General features: G+C 46.5%; 1 protein-coding gene across 1 annotated transcript; it reads left to right on the forward strand.

Annotated features, from left to right (window-relative positions):
* The first annotated feature begins 1,368 nt into the window (after nucleotides 1-1,368).
* LOC128418563 (membrane-spanning 4-domains subfamily A member 4A-like) lies at nucleotides 1,369-13,904 on the forward strand. The gene is made up of 7 exons (XM_053398344.1): nucleotides 1,369-2,121; nucleotides 2,984-3,223; nucleotides 7,748-7,864; nucleotides 9,410-9,466; nucleotides 10,619-10,792; nucleotides 11,250-11,369; nucleotides 13,006-13,904. The coding sequence occupies exons 2-7, from the start codon at nucleotides 3,014-3,016 to the stop codon at nucleotides 13,090-13,092; spliced, it is 765 nt and encodes a 254-aa protein (XP_053254319.1). The 5' UTR covers nucleotides 1,369-2,121; nucleotides 2,984-3,013; the 3' UTR covers nucleotides 13,093-13,904.
* The last annotated feature ends 339 nt before the right edge of the window (nucleotides 13,905-14,243 follow it).

Below are 14,243 nucleotides of genomic sequence, written 5' to 3' on the forward strand. Positions count from 1 at the left end.
TAAACATTCAAGGCTGTGAACAAAGGAGCTGTAGAAAGAAGGCAACTGACTACCTGGGGGGTTTTTTGATGCAGGAAAATGCATCCATCATGACTGGAGCACTCCCTCTTGAGGCTGCTTGAGAAAGCACAACTTGAAAAATAGTGATAATTCCTTGCGAGAAGATGGGATATTTTGGTTACTTGACATCTTTTTGTCTCCCCCTGGTGGGAGCAAGAAAAGGAGAAAGGATTGGGAAGTTCTCAAGAAATATCTTGAGAATATTTGTTGTGATTTAAATTCTGTAATAGCCTTTGAATAACCTCTGTAAACAATTGGTACAAAAAGAGAATGATATAATTGTCTGTAATTTAATATTAAACAAATAGACAAATTTGTGCGATAGGTTTCAATAGAACAAAATATGGAAAAGATGGGAAGTCTGACACTTTGGAAGAAAATTTATTGTTAAAATGTTAGGGTTTTTTGTATCAGTTTATTGGTAACAATGAACTCAAGTTTATGTTGTACAGTTGTAAGTAAGTATAATAAAGCAAAATGAAATTGGAAAAGAAAAGAAAAGAAAAGAAAAGAGGAAAGGAAAAAGGTAGGATTTTAGCATACCCTTCGAAGTTAGTAGCAAAGGCGGGACTTTGTGCAGAAAATTTGCTCGCCTTTCTGCCTGTGAAAAGGGTAGGGTTTATTTTATTTTATTTTAAGAAGAATCTGTCCAAGTAAATCCATTCTTGACTCCCAAACTGGGAGGGGTAGTTAATGCCACAGAAGACAGAATCGGGATTCAAGATGACCTTAACTGATTGAAGAACTGGGCCAAACTAACTAAATGAATTTCAATAGGAACAAATGTTAAGTTTCTACACTTAGGCAGGAATAACCAGCTGCACAAATATAAGATGGGGATACCTGGAATGCCAGTAATGGGGTCTTAATAGACCACAAGCTTAACATGAGTCAACACAGCAGCAAAAAAGCTAATGCTATTCTAGGCTGCATCAACAAAAGTATAGTGTCCAGATCAAGGGAAGTAATAGTTCCACTCTATTCTGCTTTGGTCAGACCACACCTGGAATACTGTGTCCAGTTCTGGGCACCACAATTTAAGAAGGATGTTGACAAACTGGAACGTGTGCAGAGAAGGGTGACGAAGACGATCAAGGATCTGGAAACTAAGCCTTATGAGGAACAGTTGAGGGAGTTGGGTATGTTTAGCCTGGAAAGAAGGAAAGTGAGAGGAGATATGACAGCCATCTTCAAATATCCCAAAGACTGTCACATGGAAGAGGGGAAAAGCTTGTTTTCTCCTGTTCCAGAGGGCAGGATCTGAAGCAATGGCTTCAAATTACCAGAAGGGAGATTCTGACTAAACTTCTGACAGTAAGAGCTGTTTGACAGTGGAAGGGTCTCTCTCAGAAAGTGGTGGACTCTCCTTCATTGGAGGTTTTTAAGCAGAGGTTGGATGGCCATATGTCATGGATGCTTTAGCTGAGATTCCTGCGTTGCAGGGGGTTGGACTAGATGACCCTCAGGGTCCCTTCCAACTCTACAATTCTATGCTTCTAATGATAATAAGCACATTTATAAATTGCTACGCTGTGGTGTATTTGGTAAAAATGGAACAAAATATAGAAACACAGGCTCTAAATGCAATAAAATCAAGTTAAACTTTTTTTAAAAATCCCTACAAATGCCAGAAAAATGAAAAAATCAGATATAAAACTGATTTTGCACAAATGACTAGCTTGCATTTCGGGGAAAGCTTTCCTAAACCAAATATGTCTTCAGTAGGTGCCTAAGCACCATTATGCTCGGCCCCTGCCTGATTTTGGCTGGCAATTAATTCCAGAGAGCTGGAGCAGCAACACTAAAAGCCTCCATTCTCACACAGGCTAAGCGCGCCCCTGGGGCCATCCCTGTATCATCTACAAAGCCATTAAAGGCAGACGCTTAAATTCCCCAACTGCATGCTTTCAAGGGAGGTGGGTAAGATGTTGATCCTGTCTTTCTGTCTCTGCTGTTGCAACGCTCAGCCAGCAGCAGCCTATTTGGCCGAGGCAGCTCTTCAGCTCGCTCTCTTCGTGCAACCTCTCCAAGATCCGCGTCTGCTGACACGACCCGGAGGTGGTAAGGGAAGGGAACAGGGTGCCCAACGCTCAGGGCGCGCCGGGGTGCAATTTGTAGGGGTTTCGTCCCTGGCTTTTGCAAGATGAAGGAACTGTCTCCCGGATTCTCTTCCATAATCCAGCTTGCTTCTCAGCCCCATCTTCTGGCAAAAGGAGTAACGCACAGTTAAGGGAGGCGCTACAGAAGCCTTGGGGCTTATTAGGGGGAAAGTGGAAGGTGCCGGAGGCTGGGATTTGTGCCGGCTTTGAGGCGGGGGAGACGAAAGCCACGCCCTCCCTGTTCTCAAACATCCTGGGTTGCCAAGCAGCCGACTCACCCTTTGCGCAGCGTGTAGATTATTTGAGGCGCACTTTTTTAAATGATGGAAATGATGGACTTCCGCTTGTCCTGTGACTAGAAAGAATGGTTTCCCCCTTGCCCTGCTCCTTTCCCAGGGAAAACCGGCTCTTTAGCTCTAAATCAGAACACATTCATTGCTGGGGTTGGACTAGATGACCCTCGGGGTACCTTCCAACTCTGCAAATCTATGATTCTTTGAAAATGCAAATCCGTGGAAAACAAGGCAGGTGGGTGGGGTATAGTAGTAGTAGTAGTAGTAGTAGTAGTAGTAGTAGTAGTAGTAATTCATGTGGGCCAAGGAGGAAAGCTGGGACCTAGGTACAAATTGTTCTGGAAACATTTCCAGAAGCCCTTATGATGCAGTTTGCCTCTCCATCTGGAGAAAAGCTGAACCACTGCTTTTCTAGATCCAGGCTCTAAATACTCTGCCGCTTCCAAAATGTGACTTCACCATTTATTTCTGTGTGCCTTGCTCTCCTTTCCCACTCTATCCTTGCGTCTCTTTATCTTCTCTGTTTCCCAGAGAGGCAGTTAAGACGAGAAATTGGCCTCCATGGATCCAGGGGGCTCGAGAACTATTATTTCAACTCAGATCGTGCCCCACAAGCTTTCTGAGACACCCATAGGTCCAGAGGGCTCTGGAGCAGGGCCTCCGACTCAGATTGTGACCCAACAACCTCAGATTTTCTCCAGCGTTGGGGCCAGTCCTTCTCTGCAGAGGCCACTGAAGAAATTTTATGCCGGGGAGCCGCTGGCACTGGGGGTGAGTGCAAACAAACAGGAGCAGCAGTGTTTGAGTTCACCATGTCTGCCCTGTGCCAATAACTGTCTCTTTTGGGGGCTTTCTTCCCCAATCAGCTTGAGAGTGGTGCTTCTCAGACAGTATCCAGGGCACCTTTGGGTTCCTCTGGAGTAAGATCAGAATGGTGAATTAGCTTGCAGCACTGCTGAGAATGTGTAAAATTGGATTGTGGACCATCCAGATTTTGCTGGACCGGAACTTCCATTATTCTGGCCATTGGCCATGCTGACGGGCTGATGGGTGTCAGAGTCCAGCAATGTCTGGAGGGCTGCAGGTTCCCAGCCTTGACTTAATGGAAGGGAAGCATGTGCATCCCAACATGCAATGAGGGCACTGCTAAGAGGTGGGCTTGCCCATTCATGAAAAGGAACATTTTGGCACCAGCAGGGGGAATAGACCTCTGGCTTAGGGAATGGAGCCAATTATTCCCACTCCTTATAAGTTTTAGGGTTCCGTAAAGGGGTGGGGTGAGATTTGTGGGAACAGAGCTTGCAGAGTTATCTGTCTGTGGGGCAAAATACAGTGGTACCTCTGGTTGCGAAAGGGATCCGTTCCGGAGGCCCGTTTGCAACATGAGCAGAACACAACCCGCATCTGCGCAGGTTGCGATCCGCCGCTTCTGTGCATGCGCGTGACGTCATTTTGAGCGTCTGTGCATGTGTGAGTGGTGAAACCCGGAAGTAACCCTTTCCGGTACTTCTGGGTCGCTGTGGGATGCAACCTGCAGAGATTTAACCTGAAGCAAACGTAACAAGATAATAATAATAATTATAATAATAATAATTTATTATTTATACCCCGCCCATCTGGCTGGGCCTCCCCAGCCACTCTGGGCGGCTTCCATAAAAACCAAAAATACAGTAAAATATCACACGTTAAAAACTTCCCTGAACAGGGCTGCCTTAAGATGTCTTCTGAATGTCAGGTAGTTGTTTATCTCTTTGACATCTGCTGGAAGGGCATTCCACAGGGCGGGCGCCACTACCGAGAAGGCCCTCTGCCTGGTTCCCTGTAGCTTTGCTTCTCGCAATGAGGGAACCGCCAGAAGGCCCTCGGCGCTGGACCTCAGCGTCCGGGCAGAATGATGGGGGTGGAGACGCTCCTTCAGGTATACTGGACCGCGGCCGTTTAGGGCTTTAAAGGTCAGCACCAACACTTTGAATTGTGCTCGGAAACGTACTGGGAGCCAATGTAGGTCTTTCAAGACCGGTGTTATATGGTCTCGGCGGCTGCCCCCAGTCACCAGTCTAGCTGCTGCATTCTGGATTAGTTGTAGTTTCCGAGTCACCTTCAAAGGTAGCCCCACGTAGAGCGCATTGCAGTAATCCAAGCGGGAGATAACCAGAGCATGCACCACTCTGGCGAGACAGTCCGCAGGCAGATAGGGTCTCAGCCTACGTACCAGATGGAGCTGGTAAACAGCTGCCCTGGACACAGATTTGACCTGTGCCTCCATGGACAGCTGTGAGTCCAAAATGACTCCCAGGCTGCGCACCTGGTCCTTCAGGGGCACAGTTACCCCATTCAGGACCAGGGAATCCTCCACACCTGCCCGCCTCCTGTCCCCCAAAAACAGTACTTCTGTCTTGTCAGGATTCAACCTCAATCTGTTAGCCGCCATCCATCCTCCAACCGCCTCCAGACACTCACACAGGACCTTCACCGCCCTCACTGGTTCTGATTTAAAAGAGAGGTAGAGCTGGGTATCATCCGCATACTGATGAACACCCAGCCCAAACCTCCTGATGATCTCTCCCAGCGGCTGCATGTAAATGTTGAAAAGCATGGGGGAGAGGACAGAACCCTGAGGCACCCCACAAGTGAGAGCCCAGGGGTCTGAACACTCATCCCCCACCACCACTTTCTGAACACGGCCCAGGAGGAAGGAGCGGAACCACTGTATGACAGTGCCACCAGCTCCCAGCCCCTCAAGACGGTCCAGAAGGATGTTATGGTCGATGGTATCAAACGCCGCTGAGAGATCCAGCAGAACTAGGAAACAGCTCTCACCTTTGTCTCTAGCCCGCCGGAGATCATCAACCAGTGCGACCAAGGCAGTTTCAGTCCCATGATGAGGCCTGAACCCCGACTGGAAGGGATCCAAATGGTCCGCTTCTTCCAGGCGTGCCTGGAGTTGTTCGGCAACCGCTCGCTCAATCACCTTGCCCAAGAATGGAAGATTTGAGACTGGGCGATAGTTGGCCATCGTGGCCGCATCTAAAGATGGTTTTTTAAGAAGCGGTTTAATAACCGCCTCTTTCAGCGGGTCTGGGAAGGCTCCCTCACGGAGGGAAGCATTCACCACCCCACGAAGCCCATCGCCCAGTCCTTCCCGGCTAGCTTTTATAAGCCAGGATGGGCAAGGATCCAGGAGACAGGTGGTTGGTCTCACTCGTCCAAGCAGCCTGTCCACATCCTCGGAGGTAACAGATTGGAATTGATCCCACACAACTTGACTAGACAGAACTCTAGCACTCTCCCGCCCCGGCCCTGCTCCCACGGTGGAGTCGACTTCTTCCCGAATCTGAGCGATTTTATCTGCAAAAAACTTTGCAAAATCATTGCAGGAGAACATGTGGCCCATACTGGGCCCCGATGTTGCAGGTGGTTCCGCTAAATTGTGAACCACCTGAAAAAGTCTCCTGCTGCTGTTTTCTGCAGATGCAATAGAGGCGGCGAAGAAATTCTTCTTCGCCGTCGCTATCGCCACTTGGTAGGCTCGACGTTGAGCTCTAACCTGTGTCCGGTCAGATTCGGAATGAGTTATCCGCCACCGGCGCTCTAGCCGTCTCAACGATTGTTTCATTGCCCTCAGATCCGTGGAAAACCACGGGGCTGTCCGGGCTCCATGCAATCGGAGAGGGCGCTTCGGAGCCAAACAGTCAATAGCCCTGGTTAACTCCACATTCCAGCGGGCCACCAGGGAATCAGCTGAAAGGCCATCAACATGGGATAAAGCATCCCCTACCACTCTCTGGAAACCATTTGGATCCATTAAGTGGCGGGGGCGGACCATCCGAATTGGTCCCACCTCCCTGCAGAGGGGATGGGTCGCAGAGAAGTCCAGTTGCACCAGGAAGTGACTGTACTAAATTTGAAGGTTGGGGTGAAGCCCCATGAAAATATGCCTGTTCATGCAAGGGGGTGAGAGAACAAGGTGGAAGGCAAACAACATGGCTGTGCTCCTTTGCTTCCTTTGCCCAATATTCAGACTGTCAAATGCACAATCCTCAATTTGGTTTTCAATGTGTGCATTTTTTTTATTTGGTTTTGTCTATGGTGGCATTGCCCACAGCAGCTGGGGCAACCCAGTCTGATGGGCAGGGTACAAGTAATAAATCATCATCATTTCCCATGAAACATCCCAAAGCAATGGATAATAAAATCATCAGAAAAACAACAGCAGCAGCAGCAACAACAAAACATTTTAAAGCAATTCCAAATGCAATACAGATACAGTGGTACCTCGGGCTACAAACACTTCGGGTTACAGATGCTTCAGGTTACAGAGTCTGCTAACCCGGAAGTAGTACCTTGGGTTAAGAACTTTACCTCAGAATGAGAACAGAAATTGTGAGCTAGCGGCACGGCAGCAGCGGGAGGCCCCATTAGCTAAAGTGGTACCTCAGGTTAAGAACAGTTTCAGGTTAAGGACAGAGCTCCGGAACGAATTAAGTTCTTAACCCGAGGTACCACTGTAAAGGGTGCGGTGAGAATCTCATCCTAAAAGGTTTGTTTGAAAATGAAATTAAAAATTAAAAAAGGGAAATGAAGGTCCTCAGAAGCGCCTGAAAAGGCCCTAGGGATGGTGCCTGACTGATATTTAATGGGAGGAAGTTCCAAAGGGAAGTGCCATCACACTAAAGCTTTGATCTGTACATGATTTGGAAGATCTCCAGGTGTGATGGTACTCGCAGGAGCAGAATGCAGAATGCAGTGATTGGTTTGGTATATAATGGGCGGGGCAATCCTTTAGGTCTCCTGGTATCAGTACCTTGACTGTAGCCAAGCAGCTAATATGCCACTGGGACAATTGGTGAGCAATTGTTGTGTGAGCAAAGGCTGAGATGAACATCCACGTATCCACTGTGATAGGTAACAAAATGCATGAAACAGACCTAAGTTAAGGTGACCTGTGCAGGATCTGAATCTGTTTTCTTGCAGCAAATCAGATCATTTTCAGAGGGGCAGATGCATTAAAACTATTGCAGCAAAAACGAGAGTCTTGCGGCATTTGTAAGACACATTTATTACGGCACAAGACTTCCGTGGATTACACCCTATGCCATAATTAAAGTGTTGAGCCTTGAAGGTTCCACTAGTCAAAAAATGTTTCCGTATTTCAAAGGGGAAAATGTCACCCACCTCCCCACCCACCTGCTGAAGTTTATCATCATTTAGGGAACTTGTCATGGGCAAATTGTACTTATATCGTCAAGGATGAACAAGATCAGGGTAACATCATGCTTAATTCTCTCTTTGCAGATCACTCAGATACTCATAGGCATCACGGGAATGGCTTTTGGGCTTGTGATGAATGTGGCGTCTAATGACTTCTTGCTTTATGCAGTCATAATGACCCCGTATTGGACAGGAATCCCGGTAATTCTTCATATTTGAGCCTAAGAGAAGTTTGGCAGGATTCACCTTTGCTCTGTCAAATAATTCCTGTGCTAGTGCTGTGTTTTGAAACCTGCTTTCTGCTCCGCGTTTGCTGAATGGCTGCCCAAAGCAGGCAGGTCTAACTAAGGACATAGGAAGAGTGTGCTGGATCAGACCAAAAGTCTATCCAGTCCAGTGTCCTGTTTGCCACACTGGCCAAGGAGATGCCTCTGGGAAGCCTGTAAGCAGGTCATGGAGGCAATAGCTATTGGATACTTGAGTCCCAAACCATTAGGGCCCTAAGAACCAACACTTCGAACTGTGCTTGGTCATTGAACTCAGCCACATTAGTAAAGAAACAATGATTTGAATGTGCTGTAAACATGCCACACCAGATGGTGCCAGAGAGCAGGACATATTTAAATGCGATTTTCCATAGTTCCACCCCCCTTAGTTATACAGTGGTACCTTGGGTTACATACACTACAGGTTACAGACTCTGCTAACCCAGAAATAGTACCTCGGGTTAAGAACTTTGCTTCAGGATGAGAACAAAAATCGTGCTCCGGTGGCGTGGCGGCAGCAGGAGGCCCCATTAGCTAAAGTGGTGCTTCAGGTTAAGAACAGTTTCAGGTTAAGAACGGACCTCCGGAACGAATTAAGTACTTAACCCGAGGTACCACTGTAATGATCTAATTTTTGACTTATTTATAGCGTCCCCCTCCCCCCGTGTGTAGATCCACCCCAATATCCACCAATAATCCAGCATCAGAACATTCTCTCAGAACAGCTGATGTTTCTGCCAGGCTTTCACAAGCAGCCCAGTGTACATTGCATTGCTGTAGTTACCAGAGAGCATGGAAACAGTTGTTTTGTTGAACACAGACCCCTGATCTGAATGGGGAAATCTCCTGATTTATCGTATTTTTCACTCTATAAGACGCACCAGACCATAAGACGCACCTAGTTTTTGGAGGAGGAAAACAAGGAAAAAAAATATTCTGAATCTCAGAAGCCAGAGCAACAAGAGGGATCGCTGCGCAGCGACAGCAGCAATCCCTCTTGCTGTTCTGGCTTCTGTGATAGCTGCGCAGCCTGCATTCGCTCCATAAGACGCACACACACATTTGTCCTTACCTTTTAGGAGGGAAAAAGTGAGTCTTATAGAGCAAAAAATACGGTAAGTGGATCTGTTAACCCAAACAGGTCTCCTGGATTGAATGGCCTTTGTACGAGGGATGTCAGGTCAAGTATTAGTGATTTTCATTTGAAGAAAGTCAGATGATGCCCAATCTAACAGTTCTCTGATCAGAGGCGGAGCTAGCTGCTCTGGTACCCGGGGGCGGGGTGAGCATCCCAGGGGGGTGGCACGGCGATGTAACCCCCCCTTCAGGGATGACACCCAGGGCGGACTGCACCCACCGCACCCCCTTCCTCCGCCAGTGCCTTTGATTATGATCTAGTGGACAGAACCAGACAGTCAGTCCATTTGAGATTCGTTCATTGCCCCTTATCTCTCTCTGTCTCTCTGTCTGTCTCTTGCAGTACCTCATTTCAGGATCCCTGTCTGTGGCAGCTGCTAGCAACCCCAAGAAGCCGCTGGTGACTAACCTCTTATGGGGTGGTGTGATGTGAGGAGTCTGATGAAAAAGAAAGAGAGAATTTGTGACTTGTGTGGCTTGCCGTTTAAGGACATTTCCTAGACCTGGGGTTCTGAGGCTGCCTTGTAAAATGTAGTTCATTGCTTAGAGGTTGCTATCTTAATGGGGCCTGGCAACTGGGGTGGGCCAAAGAGACATGTTGGAGTGATACAGGTCAAGGATGGGGAATCTGTGCCCCCCCTCAATGTTGCTGGACTTTAACTGCCATCAGCCCCAGCCACTCATCAGGAGTGATGAGTGCTGCGTTGAGTGACAACATATTATCCTCCCCCACCGTGACATACATAACATCCAGAGATTGTTCCAGATAAAGACCCGTGTTCATGCATATGTAAATAGGCTGGCTATAGAAGAAAACCAGTTTAATGGGTTCAGGTGCCAAAAGATCTCCCCCAAGTTTTTATAAGCCAGAAACCAGAGGGATCTTCTTTGAAATCCTCCTGGCACACACAGAGAATGGGCCTGGGTTAAATACCTTAAGGCTTGGGTTCCCAACCTTTCTGGGGCCTGGGGACACATTTGAAAATCCAATAAATTGTCATGAACACCACAAAGTACCCATTTCACAGAAACACTGGTGATGCTCAGAATTCTGGCCCTAAACAACAACAACAATTTCATTATTTAGACCCCGCCCATCTGGCTGGGTTTCCCCAGCCACCCTGGGTGGCTTACAGCATGTCTACAAACACAATATTAGCATCAAGCATTAAAATCCTCCTGATACAGCGTTGCCTTCAGATGTCTTCTAAAAGTTGTGTAATCATTTATCTCCTTGGCATCTGAAGGGAGGGCATTCCGCAGGGAGGGTGCCACTACTGAGAAGGCCCTAAACAACAGCCAATGTACGTCTACCCTGCAAACAAATAAAACAGTGAGTGCAGGGGGAAACAGGCAGCCCTGTTCTGTCCCCCAGTGAACAATAGGCCAAATAACCTAACTGTAAAAAAAATACAATCTGGAAAGGACGGGGGCCTTGGCAGGTGTCTTGAGGGCACAGTGGGGACCTCATCTTGAAGGTTGTTCTTAAAGGGGCTCCTTCTCATCAGGGTCTTTGCCCAGACACACAATGGTTTTTCTTCTCCATCTGTAGGTGAAGAGCATGCTGGGATTGAATGTGGTGAGTGCCATAGCTGCTGGCCTTGGGATTATCATCCTTTCTTCATCTTTGGCTATTTCAGGCCTGGGGTCTCATGCCAGGTATTGGTGCAGGAACCTTGATACAAAACTGGCTCATAGGTGTTACGAAACCAAAGTCATCCCTGAGGTGAGGACACGTCCTGGCAAGATGATGATGGTGATGATGATGATGATGATGATGATGATGATGATGATGATATATTGATACCGTGCCCATCTGTCTGGGTTTCCCCAGGCACTCTGGGAGGCTCCCAACAGAATGTTAAAAATGAGATAAAACATCAAATATTACAAACTTCAGAACCACTTGCAGAACCATTTGTGCCCTGAAAGAAAGGTGCAAGGGGCCAAGGTGGAACAGCAAGCATTCAATATGGTGTTTCTAGTACAAAAACTCACAGGAACATGGCCGAGGAGCAAGCGGGGGATCAATGGAAGCTGGTCCATTAAGTGGAACAAAGCACTGGCCCACCAGCCTGACTTTACCCTCAGCCAGCCTTCACCTGCCTGCCTCCTTATTTACATAGATATATGTGGTAAAGAAGAGCAATTCCTTACGATCAGGACATATCTTTCATTCACAGAACATACTGTCTGGAATGATGGCTGTTCACCTGGCATTCACCATCCTCGAATTCTGCATCTCCATCTCCACTGCTGCCTTTGGGTGCAAGACGGTGTGCTTGAAAACCCACACAGAAACGGTAACATTTGAAAGGGAGTGGAATTTGGCAATCAAAGCAGACGAGTGGGGATTCTGGAGGTGGGATTGCTTGCTCTCCTGTCTCGTAAGGCGTAGGGGTGGTTGTCCAAATAGTATTCCACATCAGGGTTGCAATTCTTCATCTGGGATGCTCATAGAATTTATCCTTAGCTTCGCACTGCCAGCTTGCCACTGTGGAGAAGCTAGCATTTAACCAGAAATTAATGCCTTTATTCTCAGAACTGTGGAACTTAAATCCTCCCACCTGTACTCTGAGACGTGTGTCTATTTGCACACATTTTTGAAACAACAAGCGCTCAGTTAAAATGAAGGCATTTCAGATTGCACTTCCCAGTTCCTCATTGTAGGGGAAATAATATTTGAGCCAAACCTCTGAGTGAATGACTCCTCTGCAGGCAGCTTTCTAGGCTGTTGCCATTCTGGGCAATCAGTTGATTGTCAGGCTTGAACAGCTCCACATGCAGAGCTCTGCAAATCTTTGTGATCAGCTGATTGTCCAAGCAGGCAAAAATGGGTCACCTGACATTTTGACATCATGCCATTGACAGGTGGGTTACCTCGCTCACCTGTCAAATGGGGCGGGAGAGGTAAGGATGCAGTTTGTCACCCCTTTTTTAGCTCATAAAACTGCCTAGATAAGACTGATGGTGTGTGAGTAATGCTTAAAAAAAATGTTGAGGCCAGAAATGAGGTTCAACAACATTTCTGGTGTTCAGAGATGGGATGCCCTCCCTAGTCCCTTGCCTCTCCCCATGAATAGCAAAAATTATGGAAAACTGCATAATACTATGCAAAACCTAAGAAATTGTGCAACATTGTCATTCAGAATTTAGACCTTTTAGGGGGCAAAATGGCAGAGTCCATAGTCTGGATACCAGCTCTGAGATTTACACATGATGTCAACTATGATATTCAGGGCTGGCGGGTGACGGTGAGGTATTGGAGGACATAGCTATTTGTCATGCTTCAGAGAATCAGCTTCCTCTCCACCTTGGCAGTAGATGAGCAGAACAAAGGAAAAGGAGTCTTCTTACCACTTAGAAACTTTAATAATCACAGCGAGAGAACAAAAATCCCATCTCCTAGAAATGACAGTGCTCCCAATTAAGAATTCCACCCCCTTTCATCCCATGTCACTTCTACTTCTTGTAATCTGATCTTGCACCCTCTGTGCTTTGTGTGCTTTCTGCTCTGCCACTTTCTTAGCTCTTCTTGACCTTGGGCTGAGCGGAGGAATGCTTTCCAGAGACAGTGAATCTGTTAACTCTCTCCCCCCCCCCCAGTGTTTCTTCTCCTAGCTCTTCCCCATCCAGTATTTCCCAGCTTCTGCCTTCTGAACTATGTCCCTCTGCAAACCACTGTTCCAAATCTATACTGTCCTCCTGCTCTTGGGAAGATTCAGGATCTGGATCAGGAGCAGGGGGATGCTTCCACCATTCCTCCTCAGTGCAGCCCTCCTCAGCACAGTCCCTGACACTATTTGGGCTACGTAGCCTGCCCCTGCCCCTACTAAGCAGCCCTGTTATCCTCAGATAGTTTGCCAAACTCTGCCCCTTTATTCACAAGTTGAGCAGCAGACTGACACCCTCCCAGGCTGATTTTCTTCCTTTCTTCAGGTTGTGGTGGTTTACCAGAACACGATTCTGGACAGTGCTAATGCTGCCAATCTCCCGGCTTCTGGCAAGGATGCAGAGAACACCTGAATTGTCGCTTCCTCCATGCAATGGTTCTGGAGTCCTGCCTCAAAATCAAGAGCAGAAAGATTCAGACTTCTTCATCCCTGTACATAAATTCCAAACAGGCTTCTTAACAGATCTCCAATGAAAAGGATAACATGCCCAAGTCAACATATACCATGAACTATACAAAACAAGATAAATAGGCAAGGAGAACCCTGATGACAATGGGGAATGGCCTTGAGCCAGCAGAACTTTAAAATTTTGGATCAAAATCTAAACTTGGTGTGATATATGACATGCCTAAAGCCCAACTAGGGAGAAATGGGAATCTTTAAAATCAATTCATATCTACCAAAGGGATCTAGGCAAAAGTGGTTTTCTGTTTTGCAAGCTGTCTGGAACCCTTAGCAATTGACTTTTGATAGATTCTCAGTAGTGCTAATTACTGACATTACTAATCTGAAAATGGTAATTAAGAGGAATATACATAGTGTTACCTTGACGCTACTGCTATAATTTATAAAGTATCAATCGCAATTTCAGTGGGACACTTGGGTATGTTTCGTCTTCCAAATTCCATTGCAGGGAGGTGTTTTTTGAGGGTCACCATTGTTGAGAAGCCTTGCTCACAAACTGTTAATAAACCTATGACCCCAGTAAATTTGCTAATATGTCATTGCTGTCATTTCTTCTTTCTCTATGTTTGATACTAAAAAAAACCTGTAGATTTGACAGAGAGGATTTATTTCTGTATATGATTTTATTTATCCACTCAGATATTGTGAATAAGTTGCATATCATATCTTACTATATAATAAAATTGGAAGGTGTCACCACTCTGTTTTCATTGGCTGTTTTTCAAGATTCTAAAGGCAAGGGCAGCATGAGGTTGCTTTGAGAAAACATTGTGATGATGCAGGGTAGGGAGAGAATTGAGCCAGAGCAAATGAAAAAGTACTATATCTCTTAATTCTCGGGGTGCATTTATTCATTTCATAAAATCTATATATACTGCTTGACGGGTTTTTTGTTCTTTTTTAAAAAGTGGTATATGAAAGTGTGTTCACGTTACCACTTATTCCGCATCCAATGTTCTCCTGCTGTTGATTTTTGAAATCACATTCCCATCATGCTGGTTACAGTCATCATAGTGATCCTGTAGTTTCTTCACAAAG

The sequence above is a fragment of the Podarcis raffonei genome, chromosome 8 (assembly GCF_027172205.1).
Source record: "Podarcis raffonei isolate rPodRaf1 chromosome 8, rPodRaf1.pri, whole genome shotgun sequence".
Taxonomy (NCBI): domain Eukaryota; kingdom Metazoa; phylum Chordata; class Lepidosauria; order Squamata; family Lacertidae; genus Podarcis; species Podarcis raffonei.

Excerpts from the sequence above, each read along its gene's own strand:
- LOC128418563 (XM_053398344.1), top strand. The coding sequence starts at position 3,014 with ATGGATCCAGGGGGCTCGAGAACTATTATTTCAACTCAGATCGTGCCC. Across the intron at positions 3,224-7,747 it reads GGGAGCCGCTGGCACTGGGG|ATCACTCAGATACTCATAGG; the intron begins GTGAGTGCAAAC and ends CTCTCTTTGCAG. Across the intron at positions 11,370-13,005 it reads TGAAAACCCACACAGAAACG|GTTGTGGTGGTTTACCAGAA; the intron begins GTAACATTTGAA and ends TCCTTTCTTCAG.